The 21,707-nt window shown below is 40.0% G+C and overlaps 1 protein-coding gene across 1 annotated transcript; it reads right to left on the reverse strand.

The window, feature by feature from the left end:
- Positions 1–577: 577 nt before the first annotated feature.
- LOC131444098 (NLR family CARD domain-containing protein 3-like) lies at positions 578–14,415 on the reverse strand. Its single transcript, XM_058614239.1, has 3 exons — positions 12,629–14,415; positions 1,740–1,911; positions 578–1,659 (listed from the first exon to the last, which is right to left on the reverse strand). The coding sequence occupies exons 1-3, from the start codon at positions 14,138–14,140 to the stop codon at positions 1,133–1,135; spliced, it is 2,211 nt and encodes a 736-aa protein (XP_058470222.1). The 5' UTR covers positions 14,141–14,415; the 3' UTR covers positions 578–1,132.
- Between the last annotated feature and the right edge of the window lie 7,292 nt (positions 14,416–21,707).

A 21,707-nucleotide genomic window follows, 5' to 3' on the forward strand; every position in this document is an offset into this window, starting at 1 on the left:
AACAACATACAGAAACTTTCTCAAGTAACTTTTTTTGAGTTATTTCATGCAAAAAAAAAACATTCTTGTCTTGGATGCTGCGCTTTTTGTTTTTTAAAATACTTTCTTCCACCACACACACACACGCACACACACACATACATAGACACACACACACGCACACACACATACATAGACACACACACACACGCACACACACACACACACACACACACACACACACACGCACGCACACACACACACACACACACACACACACACTCACACACACACACACACACACACACACACACACACTGCTGCCTCCATCACTAAGTTCAAATGTCTTATTTTGTCACTTCAGTGTTTGAAATCCTTTGTTCAGATTGACGTCAGTGACACAAAGTGACCACACGAGGCAGCAGAGGACCAGCAGCTCCTGTGTCCCCGCAGCTAAAATCACTGGTTTTCTCTATGGGCTTTGGTGTGGGAGAGTGAGTGGATGGAGCTGTTAATCTATGACCTAAAAGAGCGTAGACTTAATCTGACATAGATTGTATTAGGTGTCAGTACCTCGTCATCAACACAACAAAGTAGATTAAAGTGATATGATGTGGTTTTTATTGATGTTGAAAATGTCATTCTTCATTAAGCCACAGAAACAGAAACCACAGACACTGATGATGTTTGGAAAGTGCAAAAACCCTCTGAGTGTCATGAGTTTCCTGTCACTGTGGACACGTTCTTCACTGTCGTTCACAGAGCAGCAGGAGGACAGAGGTCATCCTGAGGTCACGCACACTCAGTTTCACCTGCATCACAGCAGAAACCACACTTCCTCATTCATGGCATAATCTGCTCATGTGTGTTTCATTTTCCATGTGTGTGTGTGTGTGTGCGTAACTCTGAGTGTTGTTCTGCTCACATGCAGCAGGGGGCGCTGTTGTCAGGCAGCATGAAGAGGAGGAGGAGGAGAAGCAGTGCATGCTGGGACAGAAAGGCTCCATGAGAAGATGATGTTCTTCAGAACAAGAGTCAAACTCTTACCATCTTTATTTACTTTGTTTTCTATTTGATTGAAAACCTTGAATTTTATTTTATATTATTTGAGCTTTGACCTCGTCCACCACTGAAGCTGCTGTCTCTTCATGTCCTACAGAGGACACAGAGACACTGAGGAACCAGGCCAGACCAGGAACCCAGGATAAACCGGTTCAGTGAATGTGGTCCTGAAGGTGTGGAGGTGGATCAGTGAGTCAGAGGAGACGCTGTAGAAGGACAGAGTCCCAGCAGGACAGTCCACATACACTGATACTCTGTGAGAGACAGAGGACATGATGGGTGTTTTTGTCCCACAGTGAAGGACAAAGTAACCATGATCATCAGAGCAGAACAGACTCCAGGACTGATCATTACGTCCAAACCAACAGTCAGAACCGATGCCTTCCCTCTTGATTCCTCTGTAACTCAGTGATATATTAACTCTTCCTCTCCACTCGACCTCCCAGTAACAGCGACCAGTCAGACCAGGTCTACACAGCAGCTGAGGCCAGGACTCAAATCTGTCTGGATGATCAGGATACGACTGATATTCTCTCACACCGGTCACTTTCCTGTTGTCGTCAGACAGTTTGAGGTTTCTGCTCATTGTGTTTGTGTCCAGTTCCAGTTCACATGAATCTGATGAAGACAACGAGACACAGCTGCAGTTTATTGATGATCAGCTGATATGTTGTTATTTCCTGTAAATCCATACTTACACTTCCTGACACCAGGTTTTAACCTCTGCTCTCCAGCATGGTCCATCCTGGAGGAAGAAACAGTCTGAATGAGTTTCTGTCCAACATGAGTCCAAACTGTTGTCTTAATGACGCACTCTGGTGGACACAATGATGAACTACAAGGACAGGTGTGTTTCAAAGAGAAGACGGTGGCTGTTTCTCAATACTCAAGTAAGCAAGTATGTACTTGCTTACTTGGGAAGTATATACTTGAGAAGTACGCTGGGAGTATATACTTGCCAAGTACGGGAGTACACAAGTATGTGGTTGTTTCTCAATACTCAAGTATGCAAGTATGTATGTATTGTTCTGCTGTAGTTCTGCTGTAGTGCTGCAGTGCTGCAGCCTCATTAGCGCCACCTACGGTGTTGATGAATGAACATATGAAATACTTTTAATAAATGCATATATATGTAGTTATTATTTTTACATTTTAAATATTTAACTTCATTTATTAATTTATTTCTATTAAAATATACAATACAAATTATACAATGTGGAAAATAGATATATTACAGCATTGTAGAGTAGTATATATATATATATGACTTGTACAAATATATACTACTCTACATATCTTATATTTACATATTATATTTAAATACAGATACAATGACCGTGCGACTTTAATATAAATCTAACATTCAAAGTTAAAATAAAAAAAACATTAACAATATACAAACTTTTAAACTGTCAGGTCAAAACGTTTCCATTAAAAACAAAATAACACGTCAACAACAAATCTATGGATCACACCGAGCATCTAATGACAGCGACGTCTGAGCCAGCGGATCATTTCATCAGGACAGGCCGAGGTCACGCTGCTCTGTGCCGGGCACAGTGAGCGCCGAGCATCCGCAGAGGCGGAGCTTATCGCCTCCGACAAACGTCGCTGCCAAACTATAAATATGTCATATCTTCATACACAAACCACATGTTTGATTTCTAAACGACTAATTTCTCGCCTCAAATGATGTTAAAATTTTGTTCCGGGACAAAGAAAAATATTTATTTCAGATTTATATTTCTATTATCTGCTGCTATGCTCCGCCGAAATGTAATGTCGTTTTTGTCAGGCTTCCTTCTTCTTATGAACGATAGGTGATGAGTTGATGATGCAGGAAAAGACCCCACTGACACAGGACTTGTACCGAACAAAGGGATTTGATTTAGTCACAAGTCAGGCGTCAGAACCAAGCTCTGCAGCAGCTCGGGAGAATGTGTTCTTGCCGAATCTCCGAACAATTCTGCCTCAGAAAAGCAAAACTAACCTTATATAGATTTTCTAGCATTTTTTTCAGTATATAAAACGTCCGTTTGTCACAAATTTAAATGTGGGAGTTGCCGAAAGCCTCCTGACGCTCACAAACCAAAAATTGTATCTCTATCATCAACCGTTCTTGAAATATGACAACTTTAAAACATGCTGTTTTCTCTGCTTTCTCTGCTGATTTTGGAGAGATAGAGACAGGCGTGTGTGTGCGTGTGTGTGCGCGTGTGTAAGGAGCAGAGGGGACTTTGGGAGGGGCTTGTCAGTCTCTCTGTATTCTTCCACCCAAAACTTTGACGTCTAACTCCTCCCACAGTTTTGAGAAAACCCCCACACGTTATATCAAAACGTGCGGCTCGACCGGGACTTGTGTTATATGACTATTACTAAGCGTTTCAAGTAACCATGGCGACAAAAATCACAAAAAACTGCCATATAACTTCCACATGCCGTGGATTTTCTAGCAAGTACGCACAAGTACGCACAAGTATGGATATTGAGAAACGGCCGGTGTCTGCCAGAGACCACAGTTTCAGGAGGCTACGCATTTACTCAGCAGCGCCACCACGTGGACAACACAGAAGACAACTTCTGTTTATACATTTGAAACCCACCACGAGTAAACCAGCAACAAGTTGGCCCAGCACAAACCAAGTAAACAAAGAAAATAGATAAAATAGAGGGATTTCATTTGTATTTTTTACAGTGTTTCAAATCGCAGTATTGTGGGTCTAAAAAGCATAAACTTTGTATTTGAATTACGGTTGTTTGATCGCTTGCTTGAATCGAGACCTAGTTTCCAGTGCTTTCGTGGTTTTTTCAGCTGCGCGTCACAGAGGAAACACATGGCTACTTATGCAGCTGCTGCTGCGGAGGCTCGTCGCTGTTACTGCTGCTTCCAAAACTTGTGTGTTTTCACCGTTGAATGAAGAATGAAGAACAACTTGATTGTAGCTGTTAGATGACGAACATCTCGTACACAACTCACTACAAACACCACAGAATAAAGACATCTTTACTTTAGTTTGACCGTAGACTGTTTGAAGTGGACCAGGACTGTTCTGTACCCAGTACCAGGACTTCTCACCTGATGCTGCTACTCTGTGCAGATGATCTGTCCAGTTCATGGTTCTGGTCGTTTCTCAGGCTGAACTACGTGACATTCACTCGTTCTCACGAGGTGTTTAAAAAGTGTCACTAATGTTTGGTTATACTCACTGACAGAGGAAAACATAATAACAGGACATCTTCAACCTGAACCTGCTGACAAGTTTGAATACTGCTGATGAACATGAAGAGGAAGGAGGAGGAGGAAGAGGAGAATACCTGAGAGTGTCCAGTCTCCAGTGAGGACTCTTCAGTCCAGCAGACAGCAGCTTCTCTCCTGAGTCTCCTGGATGATTGTAGCTCAGGTCCAGTTCTCTCAGATGGGAGGGGTTGGAGTTCAGAGCTGAGGTCAGAGAAGAACATCCTTCCTCTGAGACCAGACAACCTGACAGACTGGAGTTAAGAAGATATGATGAACTCAGTGATTCAGAAAAAAACATCTGCATCAACAAGAACCTAAAGAAGGAAAGAGTCTGAGTCAGAGTTCTGACCTGAGAGTCTCCAGAGAACAGTGAGGACTCTTTAGTCCATCACACAGCAGCTTCACTCCTGGATCCTGCAGGTCGTTGTTACTCAGGTCCACGTGTCTCAGACAAGAGGACACAGAGCTGAGCACTGAGGACAGAGCTTCACAGCTTCTCTCTGAGAGTTTACAGCCACTCATTCTGAGGAGGAGTTCAAGAAAATCTATTCACATATGTAATTAAAAAAATAATCAGGGACAGGTGAGGAGCGAGAGAAGGGTATCAAGGAGAAACTGCAAGCTTTCAGAAGGCAGTCCCCATCCTCTCCAGAAGAAGTATAAGCTTTGACTGATTTTTGAAGAGTTGGAAAGCTAAACAGAACGTGCTATATTCACCACATGATGAGAATATTTATGGGTCAATGACATGACGGCTAATTATACTGTCCAACTGCATTTTTTCTTGTTAAAAATATATTCGAGAAAAATATATTCAAAAATCATTAGGCATTTCATTTGTATTGCTACGGAAAGTGTAAAAATATCTTGTGGTGTGACCGTCCAGTCATGAATCCAGTTTTGGACATTTATTTAAAATGAATCTTAATCTATTCAAATGTATTTTCTGCCCTATGTGGCATAAATTCTAAAGTGTTTTGTAACCTCATGTGAAATTACAGTGATCTTGTAATGACATTTCCCTCTTATTTACGTTTATTAAGTAAACTTTGTCCGAGTATGTCCATTTTATGAAATATCATGTGGTGCGACCATGAAGAAACCACCATTTTGGAACTTTCATTTTCAAAGCCACCCCAAGACAGGAAGTTACATCACAAACAACTTTGCAGAGGACCCACAGAATCAGTTAGCAGGTTTGTAACTCTCTCTCATCTTTTAAAATAACTGCTTTTAAAATGGCTGGTAGATAGTTTCCAAATATGGATGTCATGTGGTATGATCTCAAAAACACAATAAATATTGATTTATTTTTACAAATTCATAATTTGATACCAACTTTTGTTTAGGTGTCCAATGCTATGCCTGTAAATGTTGATTGAATATGAAAATATCATGTGGTGCGACCAAATATCATGTGGTGCGACCAAATATCTTGTGGTGCGACCAAATATCTTGTGGTGCGACCATTGCAGCTAGCTTTCAATGAGTTGTAGACTTATTTTAAAGGAAGTTTTGTGTTTTAATATCATTTTGATGGTTTATATACTTAAAAGGTAGTAAATTGTTATAATATTTAAAAGATAAAATTGTGCTTTTTCTTAATTTTTCATACAATTCAGAAGCAATGCTTTATGTTAAATCCTTATTGATAACATTGGCACAAAAAAATAAAGAACAAATATTTGTAACATGTCATGTTGCCATTATGTCTTTCTAAAGTTTAAAAAAAAAATCCATTTCATTAGATGCCGCTCTCAAGCAGTGAAGACCGTGCACCACAGGCAGCGTGAACTCTGACCCTGGGTACCTTGCAAGGAGAACAGTAAGGTTTATGTAAAAGCTAAAAAAAACTTTGTATTGAAAAGCAACTTGAATTACATGAAGTTATATTGTGTGGAGGGGATTTAAAATATAATACACATTTTAATTGAAATGTCAGTCTGCTGTATCTGAAAAAAGCCAAACTGTATACACTGTAGCTTGACACAATACTAAATTTGTTTCAGCTACCAGAGAAGAAAGCAGCAGGGAAAGATTCCTTATGTAGGGAGGTATCGTGCTTTTGCAAACGTGCCAAAATGAAAATATGCTCATGTTACCAGCCTGTAAAAGTTGACATGCGGAACACCACATCCAACATGGAGGAGGCCTCAACCTCACAGTCACAGAAGGGGGAAAGTGATCAGGGTTTATGTTTTGTGATTGTAACATACGATGAACTTCCATATGTAGGCCAGGTTCTTGAGGTTGTGGGAGAAGATATCAGGGTCAATGCTATGCGTACAGATCCTGTTGATCAGTAGTTTAACAAAGACACATACAAAGGTTAACATATAACAAAAGAGCTTTGATGATGCACTTTGATGACAACAGTGCTTTGATACCAACTATAACAATAAATAGATAAAAAGAGTTACAGTTTTGCCTGCTGGAAGGTTTTACAGTCAGGGAGTAAGAACTTATTCATGTGAATAAAAGCTCCAGATGCCATATTCTACTATAAGAAAGATGTCATAGCAGTCATCTCTGAACCTGAGCCAACAACTTCTCGCTGTTCTAAATTGAGAAGCCAAGACTGGAACAAGTTTAAAAGTTCCTGGGGTTAAGGAAATACCTAAACCATATCTCCAACATTCATATAAGAATGAGGATGATGGTATGAATATTTAGATGTCTTCAAGTTTGATGTGTCTGAGTTCATCTTGTTCCTTACTGATTTGTGAAATGTTTACAAAAATATACATGAATGTACCGTTCACTTCAACACAGTGTTTGTAAAAGAATGGCAATGAAAGTTAATGTGTTAACCAAAATGAAATGAAAAGTGTTGAAAAGAGATGTTTGTCTTCAATATTTAAATTAATAAAATCTGTTTTAAACAAATGATTGTCTCTTATTCTATTGATTTGTAAGAGATTTAAGCTGGTTTCATCATTTGGTGCGACCACCCATCATGTGGCGCGACCATTAATAGCAATAACTGTAGCAAAATAAAAAAAGTGATACCTTCTTTCTGTGGCAGAAACTTATTCACTGATGGGGTAAGATGAAGTTAGTGGGATTTTGTTTACATTTTCATTATTTTTATGCATTTTACAGGAAAAATTAGCACGCAAACTACATGCAAAACGGTGACCGTGACTTTAGAGGAATGAGGATTATATCAGTATGTATGACAATTCAACAGAAATCCAAATAATTAGTTTCTAGACACATCATTTTACTAAGAACTTGTGAAAAAAGGGTAAATATGTTGATTAAATAAATACATTTTTAAGATGATTGATGGTCGCACCACATGACATTTTGGAGGGTAACGACCAATTAATTTATGTGAAAAACCACCAAAATATCGTAATTCAAGATTTTAACATGTATGCATGTACACATGACATTGTAAAGCTTTGACCAATTGCAATAGAAATTCATAGTTATATTTTTAAATTTACCTGTTAAAAAACCTTATATGTCATTGACCCACATACAGGCGAGGGTTGCTGTATAAGGACACATTTTCTGTGGAATGAACAGAGACCTTTTCTTTTCTTTTTTAGAGCGCCATGGTGGGGGCCCTCAGCCCACAGGTGGGAGAGGCTTTCCCTCACAGCTAGATATTTTATCTAGCTCAGGCCAGGGTCTTTTCTTAGAGACCCCAGCCTTGGGATCACTCTTTCTGTTTGTCCTTTTTTCTATTTCTTGCTTATGTTTGGTGTTGTTATTTGTTCAGGGAGCAGATCTTTCAATTTTCATCTTGTTAAGTTTGTTGGTACACTTACAAGTAAATAAGTATGGCTAGTGACAAATTCAAATTCATTTCGTTTAATGTCAATGGGCTGTTGAATCCAGTTAAACGTAGTAAAATCCTATCTAAAGTGAGAACAGAACAAGCCCATGTGGTTTATTTACAAGAGACCCATTTGACAGACAAGGAGCATATAAAGCTAAAGAAAAGGGGCTTTTACAAATCTGTTTTTTTCTTCATACAAATCAGGGCATAGAAGAGGAGTTGCTATTCTCATTTCAAACAAGCTACATTTTGAAAAAGTATTCGAAATGGGTGATAAAGAGGGCACATTTATTTTAAGTAAGGGGTAAGATAGATGGGAATCCAATTACCTTACTGAATGTCTATGCACCCCCAGGGAGTGACATTAGTTTCTTCCAAAAAATAACCAATATCATGGTAACTGAAACAGAAGGCCTCTTGATCTGTGGAGGGGATCTAAATATACATCTGCAGCCAAAGTTGGACTCATCTTGTGGAAAAACCCAGGATAGGAAGTCCTTCTATAAGAAAGTAAACACACTATTTGAGGAGGTGGCCTTGATTGATATATGGCGAGATTTTTTCCCTAACAGAAGGGATTACACTTACTACTCTGCTCCTCACTCTCTCTATACAAGAATAGATTATTTCATAACATTTGGGAAGGATAAAGATAAAATACATACTTGTGGAATCGGGACAATAGATCTAAGTGACCATGCACCAGTATACTTATCCGCTGATTTTGGCCTGCGATCAAAAAATAATACATGGAAATTGAATTCCAGTCCGTTGAATGATCTGTCTTTTAAGGCACAAATTAAATCAGAAATGTGTCTCTTCTTAGAATTCAATGATACTGGAGAGGTTTCACCTCCCATGTTATGGGATACTCTGAAGGCTGTTCTGAGAGGGAAAATTATAGCAATATCGTCATTTAAGAAAAAAAATAGGAAAAAAAAGTTAGAGGATTTAAAAAACAATCTAAGGTACTAGAAGGAAAACATAAATTAGATTTGGCACAGAATACATTGAGAGAAATTAGACACACCAGGAATGAAATTAATAATTTGGCCACACAAGAAATCGAGGAAAATGGAATGTTTCTGAAACAGAAAGAATACGAAAGTGGCTCCAAATCTATGAAAGTATTGGCATGGAAATTGAAAAAAAGGATAGCCGAAAATACAATTCATAAAATTAGGGATCCAAGGACAAAAGCGATAAAAAATAAACTAAATGAAATTCAGGAAGCTTTTGAAGTGTTTTACAAAACCTTATATTCTGAAGTCCCAGGTGGGAGTGTGGCCCAAATTGACAGCTTCCTGAATTCCCTAGATTTACCCACTCTCGATGAAAATCTAAATAAAATGATGACTGCGGATATAACTGAAGAAGAATTAAAAGTTGCAATTGGTAGACTTAAATTAAGCAAATCACCAGGATCTGATGGCTACACGGCAGAGTGGTACAAGGAATTTAAAAAAGAACTAATACCTGTTTTACTTCCTACTCTGAATTGGGCTTTAAAAAATGCACAAACGCCACCCAGCTGGAAGGAGGCAATCATTTCAGCCATACCAAAAGAAGGCAAGGATAAAGTGGAGTGTGGCTCTTTTAGGCCAATCTCTGTTCTTAATGTGGACTATAAATGATTTACTTCTGTTATGGCCAAACGATTAGAAGAATTCCTGCCGACACTGATACATAATGATCAGACAGGTTTCATACACCAACGCCAAACACAAGACAATATATCAAAGACACTACATATTATGGATCATATACAAAGAAATCAACTGAAGCGATTGTGATGAGCGTAGATGCTGAAAAGGCCTTTGATTCGGTTAACTGGATTTTTCTCTACAGAGTGTTGCATAGAATTGGCTTCCACGATACAATTATTAAAACCATACAGGCACTATATGACAAACCTACCGCCAGGGTCAAGGTCAATGGATATTTGTCAAATAGTTTTACCCTAGAAAGGGGCACCAGACAGGGCTGTGCATGGTCACCACTGCTCTTCGCATTATATTTGGAACCACTAGCTCAGTAAATCAGACAAAGAGAAGATATTAAGGGAATCATTATTAAAGGGACGGAATATAAATTGGCCTATTATGCAGACGATATTTTGATATACCTTGCGCAACCAACTCACTCTCTGCCTAAATTGATGCAAGTATTTGAACAATATGGCCAATTATCTGGGTACAAAATCAACATGAGTAAAACCCAAATACTCTCATATAACTACTGCCCACCAAGAGAAATCAAAAGTAGCTAACCCTTGACATGGCAAACAGAGTCCTTTAAATACTTAGGCATCAACCTACCAAAAGATCTTACAAAATTATCGGAATATAACTATTCACCCATACATAAAAAAATAAAGGATGATATAGCAAGATGGAACTTAATTCCCTTCTTTAGCCTTAGTTCAAGAACTGACTCTATTAAAATGATTATATTGCCAAGAATTTTATATTTATTTCAAACATTGCCAATAGAGATTAACCAAAACCAATTTAACGAGTGGGACAAACTGCTATCCAGGTATATAGCAGTTCGCCTCAAAACCTAACAGCTGGTTAAACAAAAGGGAGGATGGGGCTTGCCTTATTTTAGATATTATTATTTTGCAGTGCAGATGAGAGCAGTGGTATGCTGGTGCAACCCGTCATATACAGCTCAATGGAAAAGCATTGAGGAAAAAATGCCCTCCATCCCCATACAGGCAATTTGAGCTGATAATAACTTGCAAACCCACATAAATAACATTGATAATCCATGGGTGGCATGGACCCTTAAAGTATGGAAAATTATTATAAAAGAACATAAACTTGAAAATGATATTTTGGCTCTTAAATGGTGTGCTTATGATTCGGATTTTAGACCTAATAAATTGGATTCTAGATTTAAGGACTGGATAGCTAACGGTATAACAGCCTTATGTAGAGTAATGAAAGATGGAAAGTTACTCAGTTTTGAAACGCTTAAAAGGACACATGTTTTAGAAAAACAAGACTTTTATAGATACCTGCAGTTACGGCATTACGTCAATACAAAGATGAAAAATCTAACAAAGATAAACACATGTCTAATTCAATTATTTACAAAAGCTATTAATAAAACTGTGTCATGCTTATATAAGGGTCTGTCTAATGTGAAATCTCACTCTACTTCATATATTAAAATAAAATGGGAGAAGGAAGGAGGGATAAATATATCTGAGGAAGAATGGACAACAATTTGGAGGTATCAATGGAGATGTACCAGCTCACAGAAGTGGAGGGAATTTGGATGGAAAAGCTTGATTAGGTACTTTATTACACCTTCTCAGAAGTCTCACTATGATGATAATTCCCCTGTCTGCTGGAGGAACTGTGGAAATCAAAATGCTGACCACTACCATGTTTTCTGGGACTGTCCTGTCATTAAGGGCTACTGGAGAGGGATACATAATGGTCTACAGGAGATCTTTACCTGCGAAATACCCCTCGAGAGTAAGGCTATGTTTTTTGGACACATACCTGAGGAATGGCTGAAAGGGGATAAACATCTACTAAATATCTTTCTGGTGGCCTGCAAAAAGGGTATAACCAGGAAATGGTTGTCACTGGAGAGCCCAACTTTAAATTTATGGATGGACATTACAATGGACATCTATAAAATGGAGAGGATAACTGCATTTGTTAACCATCAATTGGAGAAATTTGCTTCATACTGGGGGAACTGGGTCAAATATGTCACATGCCATAGACCTGATTTTATTTTTACAAACTAATGACTGTACTATACGAAAAGGATCACTCCCTAACCTGTACATAGTTGCTACTGTGTGTTTTTCCTTTTTTCATTGTTTTTTTTTTGTCTAGGCATTTAGAGCAGACAACAGATGTGAGATGTATGCATGTATGTTTTGCTGGATGTGAATGTCTGTTTCTGAATGTCAATAAAAAATACATTATATAAAAAAAAATAATAATCAGAGTAGAATTGTCCATATAAATCAGCTGAGCACCAACCTGAGAGTCTCCAGAGAACAGTGAGGACTCTTCAGTCCATCACACAGCAGCTTCACTCCTGGATCCTGCAGGTCATTGTTTCTCAGGTCCAGTTCTCTCAGATGGGAGGGGTTTGAGTTCAGAGCTGAGGTCAGAGAAGAACATCCTTCCTCTGAGACCAGACAACCTGACAGACTGGAGTTAAGAAGATATGATGAACTCAGTGATTCAGAAAAAACATCTTTATCAACTAGAACCTAAAGAAGCAAAGAGTCTGAGTCAGAGTTCTGACCTGAGAGTCTCCAGAGAACAGTGAGGACTCTTCAGTCCATCACACAGCAGCTTCACTTCTGGATCCTGCAGGTCATTGTTACTCAGGTCCATGTGTCTCAGATGAGAGGACACAGAGCTGAGGACTGAGGACAGAGCTTCACAGCTTCTCTCTGAGAGGTTACAGCCACTCAGTCTGAGGTAGAAAACAGTGATGAACAAAAGGTTAAACATGTTTGTCTTGTGCTCTTTAGAATATGTCTTATTAATATTTATATACTGATCCACGTACAGAGCTTTGTTGGAGGCTTTGACCACCAGCAGCAGCTTCAGAAGAGCCTCCTCTGAAGCAGAGTATTTCTTCAGGTCAAACTCTTCCAGATCTTTTCCTGATGACAGTAAGATGAAGACCAGAGCTGACCACTGAGCAGGAGACAGTGTCTTTGTGGACAGGCGTCCTGATGTGAGGGACTCTTGGATCTCCTCCACAAGAGAACGATGGTTCAGTTCATTCAGACAGTGGAACAGGTTGATGCTTCTCTCTGCTGACAGATTCTCACTGATCTTCTTCTTGATGTACTCAACTGTTTCCTGATTGGTCTGTGAACCACTTCCTGTTTGTTTCAGTAGACCTCTTAAGAGCTTCTGATTGGTCTCCAGTGAAAGACCCAGGAGGAAGCGGAGGGACAAGTCCAGGTGTCCATTTGGACTCAGTAAGGCCTCGTCCACAGCACTCTGGTGCAGATGATTCAGTTTAGGTTTTTTTCTAAATGGTCTGGACCACTGGCTCGTTGTTGGTTCTGACAACAGATTTGTTCCAGAGGTGATGAAGGTCAGATGAACATGAAGAGCAGCCAGAAACTCCTGAACACTCAGATGGACAAAGCAGAAGACATTGTCCTGGTACAGGCCTCTCTCCTCTTTAAAGATCTGAGTGAAGACTCCTGAGTAAACTGAAGCTGCTGTGATATCGATGCCACACTCTGTCAGGTCTGATTCATAGAAGATCAGGTTTCCTTTCTGCAGCTGCTGAAAAGCCAGTTTCCCCAGAGACTTAATCATCTTCCTGTTCTTTGGACTCCAGTGTGGATCTGTCTCAGCTCCTCCATCATATTTGACCTTCTTCATTTTGGACTGAACCACCAGGAAGTGGATGTACATCTCAGTCAGGGTCTTGGGCAGTTCTCCTCCATCTCTGGTTTTCAACATGTTCTCCAGAACTGTTGCAGTGATCCAGCAGAAGACTGGGATGTGGCACATGATGTGGAGGCTTCGTGATGTCTGGATGTGGGAGATGATCCTCCTGGCCTTCTCCTCATCTCTGAACCTCTTCCTGAAGTAGTCCTCCTTCTGTGGGTCCGTGAACCCTCTGACCTCTGTCACCATGTCCACACAGTCAGGAGGGATCTGATTGGCTGCTGCAGGTCGTGTGGTTATCCAGAGGCGAGCAGAGTGAAGCAGTTTCCCCCTGATGAGGTTTGTCAGCAGCACGTCCACTGAGGTGGACACTGTGACGTCAGTCAGGATCTCACTGTTGTGGAAGTCCAGAGGAAGTCGACACTCGTCCAGACCATCAAAGATGAAGACCACTTTAAAGTCTTCAAACCTGCAGATTCCTGCTTCTTTGGTTTCAGTGAAGAAGTGATGGATGAGTTCCACCAAACTGAACTTCTTCTCTTTCAGCACATTCAGCTCTCTGAAGGTGAAGGGAAACATGAACTGTACGTCCTGGTTGCTTTTGTCTTCAGCCCAGTCCAGAGTGAACTTCTGTGTTAACACTGTTTTTCCAATGCCAGCCACGCCCTTTGTCATCACTCTTCTGATTGGTCCGTCTCTTCCAGCTGAGGCTTTAAAGATGTCTTCTTGTCTGATGGATGTTTCTGGTCTGTCTGGTTTCCAGGAAGCTCTTTCAATCTGTCTGACCTCATGTTCTTCATTGACCTCTCCAGTCCCTCCCTCTGTGATGTAGAGCTCTGTGAAGATCTCATTCAGAAGGGTGGAGTTTCCTGCTTTAGCCACACCCTCAAACAAACACTGGAACTTCTTCTTCAGGTTTGATTTGAGTTCACGTCGACAAGCTGGAGCTCTGATTTCTGACAGAACACAAGAAAATAAATCAGTGAGTGGATCATTGAGAAAATAAGATGTTCTTCCTTTCACATTAAAAGTCCTCTTACTGTCAGCTAGCTTCTCCTGCTTCATCCTCCTTAAGAAGTCCTCTGTGATCTTCAGAAAGGCCTCTCTGCTACTCCTCTGCTCCTCATCCTCCCTCTGATTCTCTGAGACTTCTGTGTGATCTGTATCCAGAACCTTGTGGATCTTCTTCAGCTCGTTCTTCACAAAGCAGATGATGTTCTCCTCCAGTAGCTGGAACAGAACATGTGAAGTTTAACCTCAGATGATCAGTGACAGAGTGAAGTCCTGCAGGTCCACAGAGCAGCATCCAGACTGTCAGGACCAGGAGCCTCATGTATAAAAGAGTGTGCAGCTTTCATACTAGAAGACGGCGTACGCACAACATTTATAAAGTACGTACGCAAAGAAAATCTCAGATTTATAAAACTGTGCGTACGCCAAGTCCTGCGCACCTTTTCTTTATACATCCCATCAAAGGTGAAACTGAGCGGAGATGAATGAGGAACACACCACGCCCACCCACAAATGAATATACAGATGACTCTAAAACGCCTTTGTCCTGAAGAAAAAGGACAACTGTGGCAGCAAAGAAAGAGGGAAATAAAAGAAAAAGAAGGAAAGTGCACGATCAACTTGTCAATTTATGATGTATAAATCTGTAAAAATAGATTATTTTGGTCGGGTTTTTTTGGAATTAGTGATAAACACAAAGGAACTAAATGTCAGGGTCACAGCGACTGCTCTTATATTAATATTGATGCTTAAAAAACTGGCTGTGCATTGATAGTTGATCCTGTGCATGTTTTTTTCTGGTGTAACATGTATGTTTAGACATGACTGATCCATGGGGGCTGAATTTACAGATTATTTCAACAATCTATAAGTGTCATGCGTCATCATCTACACACATTACGCACAAAATAAGCAGACAGAGTTCACGGAGTTACTCCATGTAACCATTCATTACTGTCACTGATTGTGTTGTGGATGCTGCGCCTTTCTCTTCCGATGAAAGGCGCAGCGGTGGCGGAATAATTTTTCGTAGTTATTTCGTTATCGTGTAGATTAAAATGGGATAAACAAAAAGGTTCTACTCAACGTTCAAGTCCCGTTTTCTTACAACAAATGAGTCTGTAACTTTATTTTGCGTTTAAAACATTATAGACTGACGTGTGTTCATGTGTTCATGTGTTCATGTCAGCAGCTGTGTTTACATCACTGTGTTACATAAAGAAAATATTCATCTGTGGAAAATTAGTTTCAGTAATTTGCTCAAAGTAAATAAGTGAGTCTCCCTCTCTCTCACACACACACACACACACACACGTTCGACATTCATGACTTGAGGGGACATTGCATTGACTTACATTCATTTCTTGGAGACTTACTCTAACCTTAACCACAATTACTACTGGCCTAATCCTAATCCTAACCCTAACCCTAACCCTAACCCTAACCTCAACCTAACCATGAAACACACACAGGTCTGTAGTGTGTGTGTGTGCTCACAGGATCAGTTTCGTCTTCAGTGTCCTCTCTGATGTTATCCACATATGTTCAAACGTACGTGGTGTATCAGTATTGTTTGTCACAGAAAATTCATGTTTGTCACTGTAGACACATTAATAATATTATTTTGAAACACTGTGATAAGTTTCAGAGCTTAATATTGCAGCGTCTCCACCTGACAAGAGTTTGCGGAGCTCTCGGCAAATTCTCACGGCAGCTCGAGAGTTTGCGCTGCGATGCGCAAACTTCCACGCCAAGTACATTTTTATACATGCCGTCTGTGCGTGAAAGCAAGCGTACGCCGTCTTTTTGTGCGTATGCACGGTTTATACATGAGGCCCCAGGACTCTGCTTCAGTATTAACAGTAGTGTCATGTTTGTACATTTACACACCTTAAATATGGAGTCCAGGTCTGCTCCATGCTGCTGGACAGACTGACCACTGAGAACCTCTGTCCTCTGCTGATCAACTCTGAGGGGAAATGATTCAGTGTCATTTACTAAACAATCATTTGTTTCTACGAGGTTTTCAATGTGCTGCACCTACGATTCTTCTTCAGCCAAGTTCACATGACATGAGTTTGACAGGTTGAAGACAAAAGTCCCTGAAGGACAGTCTCTAGTGTTTGTTATGTGTGAAGTCTCAAAGACACAATCAGAGAGGCTTGTCCATGAGTCCCTGACCAATCACGGACTCTGACTAGATTTACTGCTGGAAACGTATTCAGTGACGAGGACAGGCTGAAGACGTTTAGTGGAGACAGAAAAACAACATTGGTCCACCAAAGAGAAGAAGAGTGTTTTTCTGGATTCAACATGTTTTGGACTAGACAGGCTCCCCCTGGTGGAGGATCATGTAAGTGTGTGTTACTATGTGTGAAATTCTTACATCAGTTCACCATGTTTTTGTCCATCCTTAAAGCTAATAGTACGACCTATAGACTGGTCACTCTTCATGGACACACAGCTGGGTCCAGGTCCAGGCCTGGGAGAGTCTGCTCCCTGTTGATGGATCCTCCTACAAACACAGGACAGTCTCATTAATGATCTACAGTATCAGGAGACACAAGGAAAACAGGTTTGTGTCAGAAATGGTTGAGTGTGACCCAGATGGTGTCAAACACTACAATGATTAACACATTTAAGACTTCCACATCTTCAGTCAGATCACTTTACCCAAACCCAAGCATGTGAGCCAGGACTGTTCCACAATTATTCAACATTTCTTATTTTTTCATGGGTCCAGATCTGAGATTAAATGGGGACGGGTCTGTTTGGGACTTGGGTCCAGAATGTCTTAGGTCTGCTTGCGTCTGGGTCTGAATTCTCAAATATTAGGTGTCTCTGGTGCTTCATGGTGGATCATTTGAGTTGTTGACCTGTGAAGACCTCCACCCTCCATCATCTGACCTCTGTTCTTGTTTGAAGTACAAAGGTTCATTCATGGACCGGTCACTCTTCATGGATACACAGCTGGGTCCAGGTCCAGGTCCAGCAGAGTCTGGTCTCTGTTGATGGATCCTCCTACAAACACATGATGTGTAAATAAAACACTGAGCTGTGACATGGAGACGAGTCACATGATCCATGAGATCCTCATCTCACCTCTGACCCTCATGTTCCTCACACAGAGTGGTTTTAGAGGGCGGAGCTTCCTCTTCACTGTCCTTGATCTGATTCATAGCAGAGCGCCACCTGCTGGGAGAATAAAACTCGCTCATTACAAGTTCTGCTAACATGGGTGGACCACATTGACCTAATGTGGGCCGGTCAGCAAGAAGACTTTTTTAACCACAGAATTGGCCGACATGACCCTCATCGGCTGACTGAACAATCGGCACAGCCCATTGGTTTATGCTAATAATGGACTGTCAGTCACCCAGTTACTGGTTCATTTCAAAGAGCTGTTAAAAAGATTTGACTCGTTCGTGAACGTCACAGCTCGACTCACAACTCACTCAAGACGCTGTTTGCATCACACTTTACAGCCCTTCACTGCAGGTGAGTCCACTGGTTTAACAGAAGAGCCCGCCCTCTATTGGTCAGGTAAGAAGCTGCCCAATAGATAGATACATATGTATGTGAAAATCTGGACTTTGAAGAGATGTCGTTAATTGTGACGATTGAGAATAAACGTTTAATTTAACTTTAGTTTCTTAAATCTTATCAAAATATGACCTCGTCCTCTGGATCCTTTTTTTTAATCTGTTTTCACCAGAAACATAAAATTATCAGTCACAATCTAATCTTTCAGTCCAGCAGAACTTCTCTTTCACCAAAAGCACAAATGTCCTCTAAACCAGCGATTTCCAAACATTTTAGTTGCTGAACAACAGAATCAGTGACGTGAGATTCATGAGCTTCACAGTAAAAACATGCGTCCACTCAAAGTCACGTGTGATGAGATGAGTTTAGTTCCGTTACCTTGTGAAGGCAGGAAATGATCGTCATGAAGCTGCTGAACATCTGTGAAGTGATTCTGCTGCTGAACAGCGAACAAACCACAGACCAAAGTTTTCTCAAGTCTCATCTGAAGGAAATGTGATGAATGTGATCAAATAACTGCTCTGATCTGAACTTTACACTCAACTCCATCAACTGCAGTCAAATATTAACAGAATCAGATCTTATCACTGAACAATGATCTCGCTCAGACACATAAACTTATACAGTTCTAACTCTAATTGACTCGACTCAGTTTAGTATCAGCCATGTTGTTTTCCATGACTTCACAGCGCAGCCTTTTTCAAACTGGGGGGCGTGGAGACTCTCCGGGGGGGGAGCGAGTTCTTAAGTCCTAACTAAAGTTTAGCAGGCCGAACTTTTGGTCTCGCTGTAAGCTGGACTCATTTAAGTGACGTACCCCAACAAAACCTACACTGGTGATAAGGTTTGGATAATAGAGACGTTTCTGAGGGGCAAAGAGAAAACTGTGCAACTAACAACAAGCCAACGTCAGCCGAACGAAACAATGATTCACAATGACCAAAACCCAAGACCAGAAAATGCCACCAAAGACCTTTCTGTGTGTTGTGTCTCAAAACATTGGCAGGGGACAGCATTTGTATTGTTAAAACAAAAAAATTAATTGCACAGCAAATGATTGATATTTGTAAAGTATTATTTGTTATCCAAATTAATTTATTGTTTAAAAAATGACGCTATTATAGTTATAATTGCACATTTCATGTTTTTATTTAAAAATTGCTTTCTCACAAAGCAATATTGAGGTTATTTGTATCGCTAAAGCAAAAATTTCGCGGGGCCCCCGGGAAATTTCTTCCTCCAAAGGGGGGCCCAACAGAAAAAGTTTGGGAACTACTGTCATAGCGCCTCCTCAAAGTGGGCGGAGTCATCACAGCAAGCCTGCGTGATACTATACCATAACATTTGTGTTTGTGGTTAAAGGAGGTTTTTGCTCCATCACAGATTATTGCTCCATTTTAAGGCACAATAAAAATCAACGGTCAACTACTGTCTCTGCTGTTTGGCTTGATGAGATGTATTCTTGACATCTGAGAAGTCCATTCATTTGACTGAAGATGGCAGCATTGTTGTTCTGTGTTAACGTCTGTTCTGTTAATGTTTGACTCCAGTTGATGCAGAGATAAGAGCTGACACTTGGTTTCCTGTTCAAAGCAGCAGTCATTTTGTGCTCAAATCAAATGTAGCAAAATAAACAAACAAAAACAACCATGTGGATATTAACGCTCTCTCACTTGCACATGAACAAGAAGTTGTCTGTTGACGTCTTCTTCATGTGTTGTTTGGGTAACTCTGTGCTAACACCCGATACAAAGGTGGCACTGGAATGTTAAGGCGATTTAGGATTAAAGGAGTTGTTTGAAGATGGAGTGACAGATTCAGAAATGTCCTCCACGCTGCAGCAGGTCTTCACTTCAGTCTTCGGTTGTGTGGACACAGAAGTCTGATCATTGTTTTTGCTGCCAAGGTTTTATAGAACAGTGAATAAAGTCTGGGATTTGTAAAGTTTCAGGAATTTATTTGAAATTTTGCCATTTCTTTGAAAAATCTTGGAGAAACTGGTATACAAAAGAATCCTTGAACACTGTAGAGTATTGAGCTGAAAGGATCAGCCAGTAAAAATCTGGACACTGGTACTGTTCATAAGTGGCTTTGGAACTATGTTCATTTTCTGGTGGTGTCCAGAAAACAACATTGGGTTTTTAGATAACTGGCAAAACTTCTGGGGGAAACCTGGTCTCATGAGGAGAGACGGCGTCCATCCCACTTTGGATGGAGCAGCTCTCTTATCTAGCAGTTTAGGACATTTTATTAGAAACCCATGACAATCCAGAGCTGAGACCAGGACACAGAGTTGCAGTCTTTCACGCTTCTCTGTGCTTCTTTTCGAGCAGTCACCAATTAAAAACCCCATAGAGACTGTGTCTGTCCCTCGACCTACTAAAGTAAAAACTAAAGTAAATAAAGTAAATAAATCAATAACAAACAGAAGAGGAGTTAGACATTCTAACTTAATAAAGATTAATACCAACAATAAAATAGAGTCAAATAATACCACTTTTAAATGTGGACTATTAAATATAAGTTCTCTCTCCTCAAAATCTGTTTTAATAAATGATCTAATTTCTGACAATTGTATTAATTTATTCTGTGTAACTGAAACTTGGTTACATGAAGAAGATTACGTTAGTCTAAATGAGTCAACTCCACCCACTCATGCTAATACCCATATTCCTAGAAGCTCAGGCCGAGGAGGAGGTGTAGCAGCCATTTTTAATACTAGATTATTAATCAATCCCAAACCCAAACCAGGATATTCATCGTTTGAAAGCCTTATTCTTAATCTAGATCATCCTAGTTGGAAATCACAAAAACCAGTTATGATAGTCACAGTTTATCGTCCACCTGCTCCTTATTCAGAGTTCCTGTCAGAGTTCTCTGAGTTCTTATCTGAGTTAGTGCTTAAGACAGATCAAATCATAATTGTAGGGGATTTCAAGATCCATGTAGATGTTGACCGTGATAGTCTTAGCTGCGCATTTAACTCGCTGTTGGAATCAATAGGTTTTATTCAACACGTTAATAAACCAACTCATCACCTTAATCACACCCTCGACCTTGTTTTAACTTATGGTATTGATATTGATAACTTAAACATAGTTCCTCAAAACCCTCTCCTTACTGATCATTATTTACTCACATTTAATTGTACAATAATGAACTACAATAACATAAATAAGAAATACTGTCTGATAATAATATTAATACATTCAAAGAGACAGTGCAACCTTTATTTAACTCGGTGCCATATGTCAATTTTATATAGCCTGGAAAGATGGTTTTGTAGCTTACAAAAAAGCCCTACACAAAGCTAGAGCTGCCTATTATTCTTCTTTAATTGAAGAAAATAAGAATAATCATAGATTTGTTTTCAGCACTGTAGCCAAGCTGACACAGAGCCACAGCTCCACTGAACCATTTATTCCTTTAACACTGAGCAGTGATGACTTTATGAACTTTTTTGTGAATAAAATAACATCAATTAGAGAAAAAATGGATCATCTCCTCCCTCTCAAAAAAGCGACCCTTGACCCAGACATTTTAGCTAATTACCGACCTATATCTAATCTTCCCTTTGTTTCTAAAATCTTAGAAAAGGCAGTTGCTAATCAATGATGTGAATATTTGCGCATTAATGGCCTGTTTGAAGATTTTCAGTCAGGTTTTAGATTAAACCATAGCACAGAAA

The sequence above is a fragment of the Solea solea genome, chromosome 17 (assembly GCF_958295425.1).
Source record: "Solea solea chromosome 17, fSolSol10.1, whole genome shotgun sequence".
NCBI classification, from domain to species: domain Eukaryota; kingdom Metazoa; phylum Chordata; class Actinopteri; order Pleuronectiformes; family Soleidae; genus Solea; species Solea solea.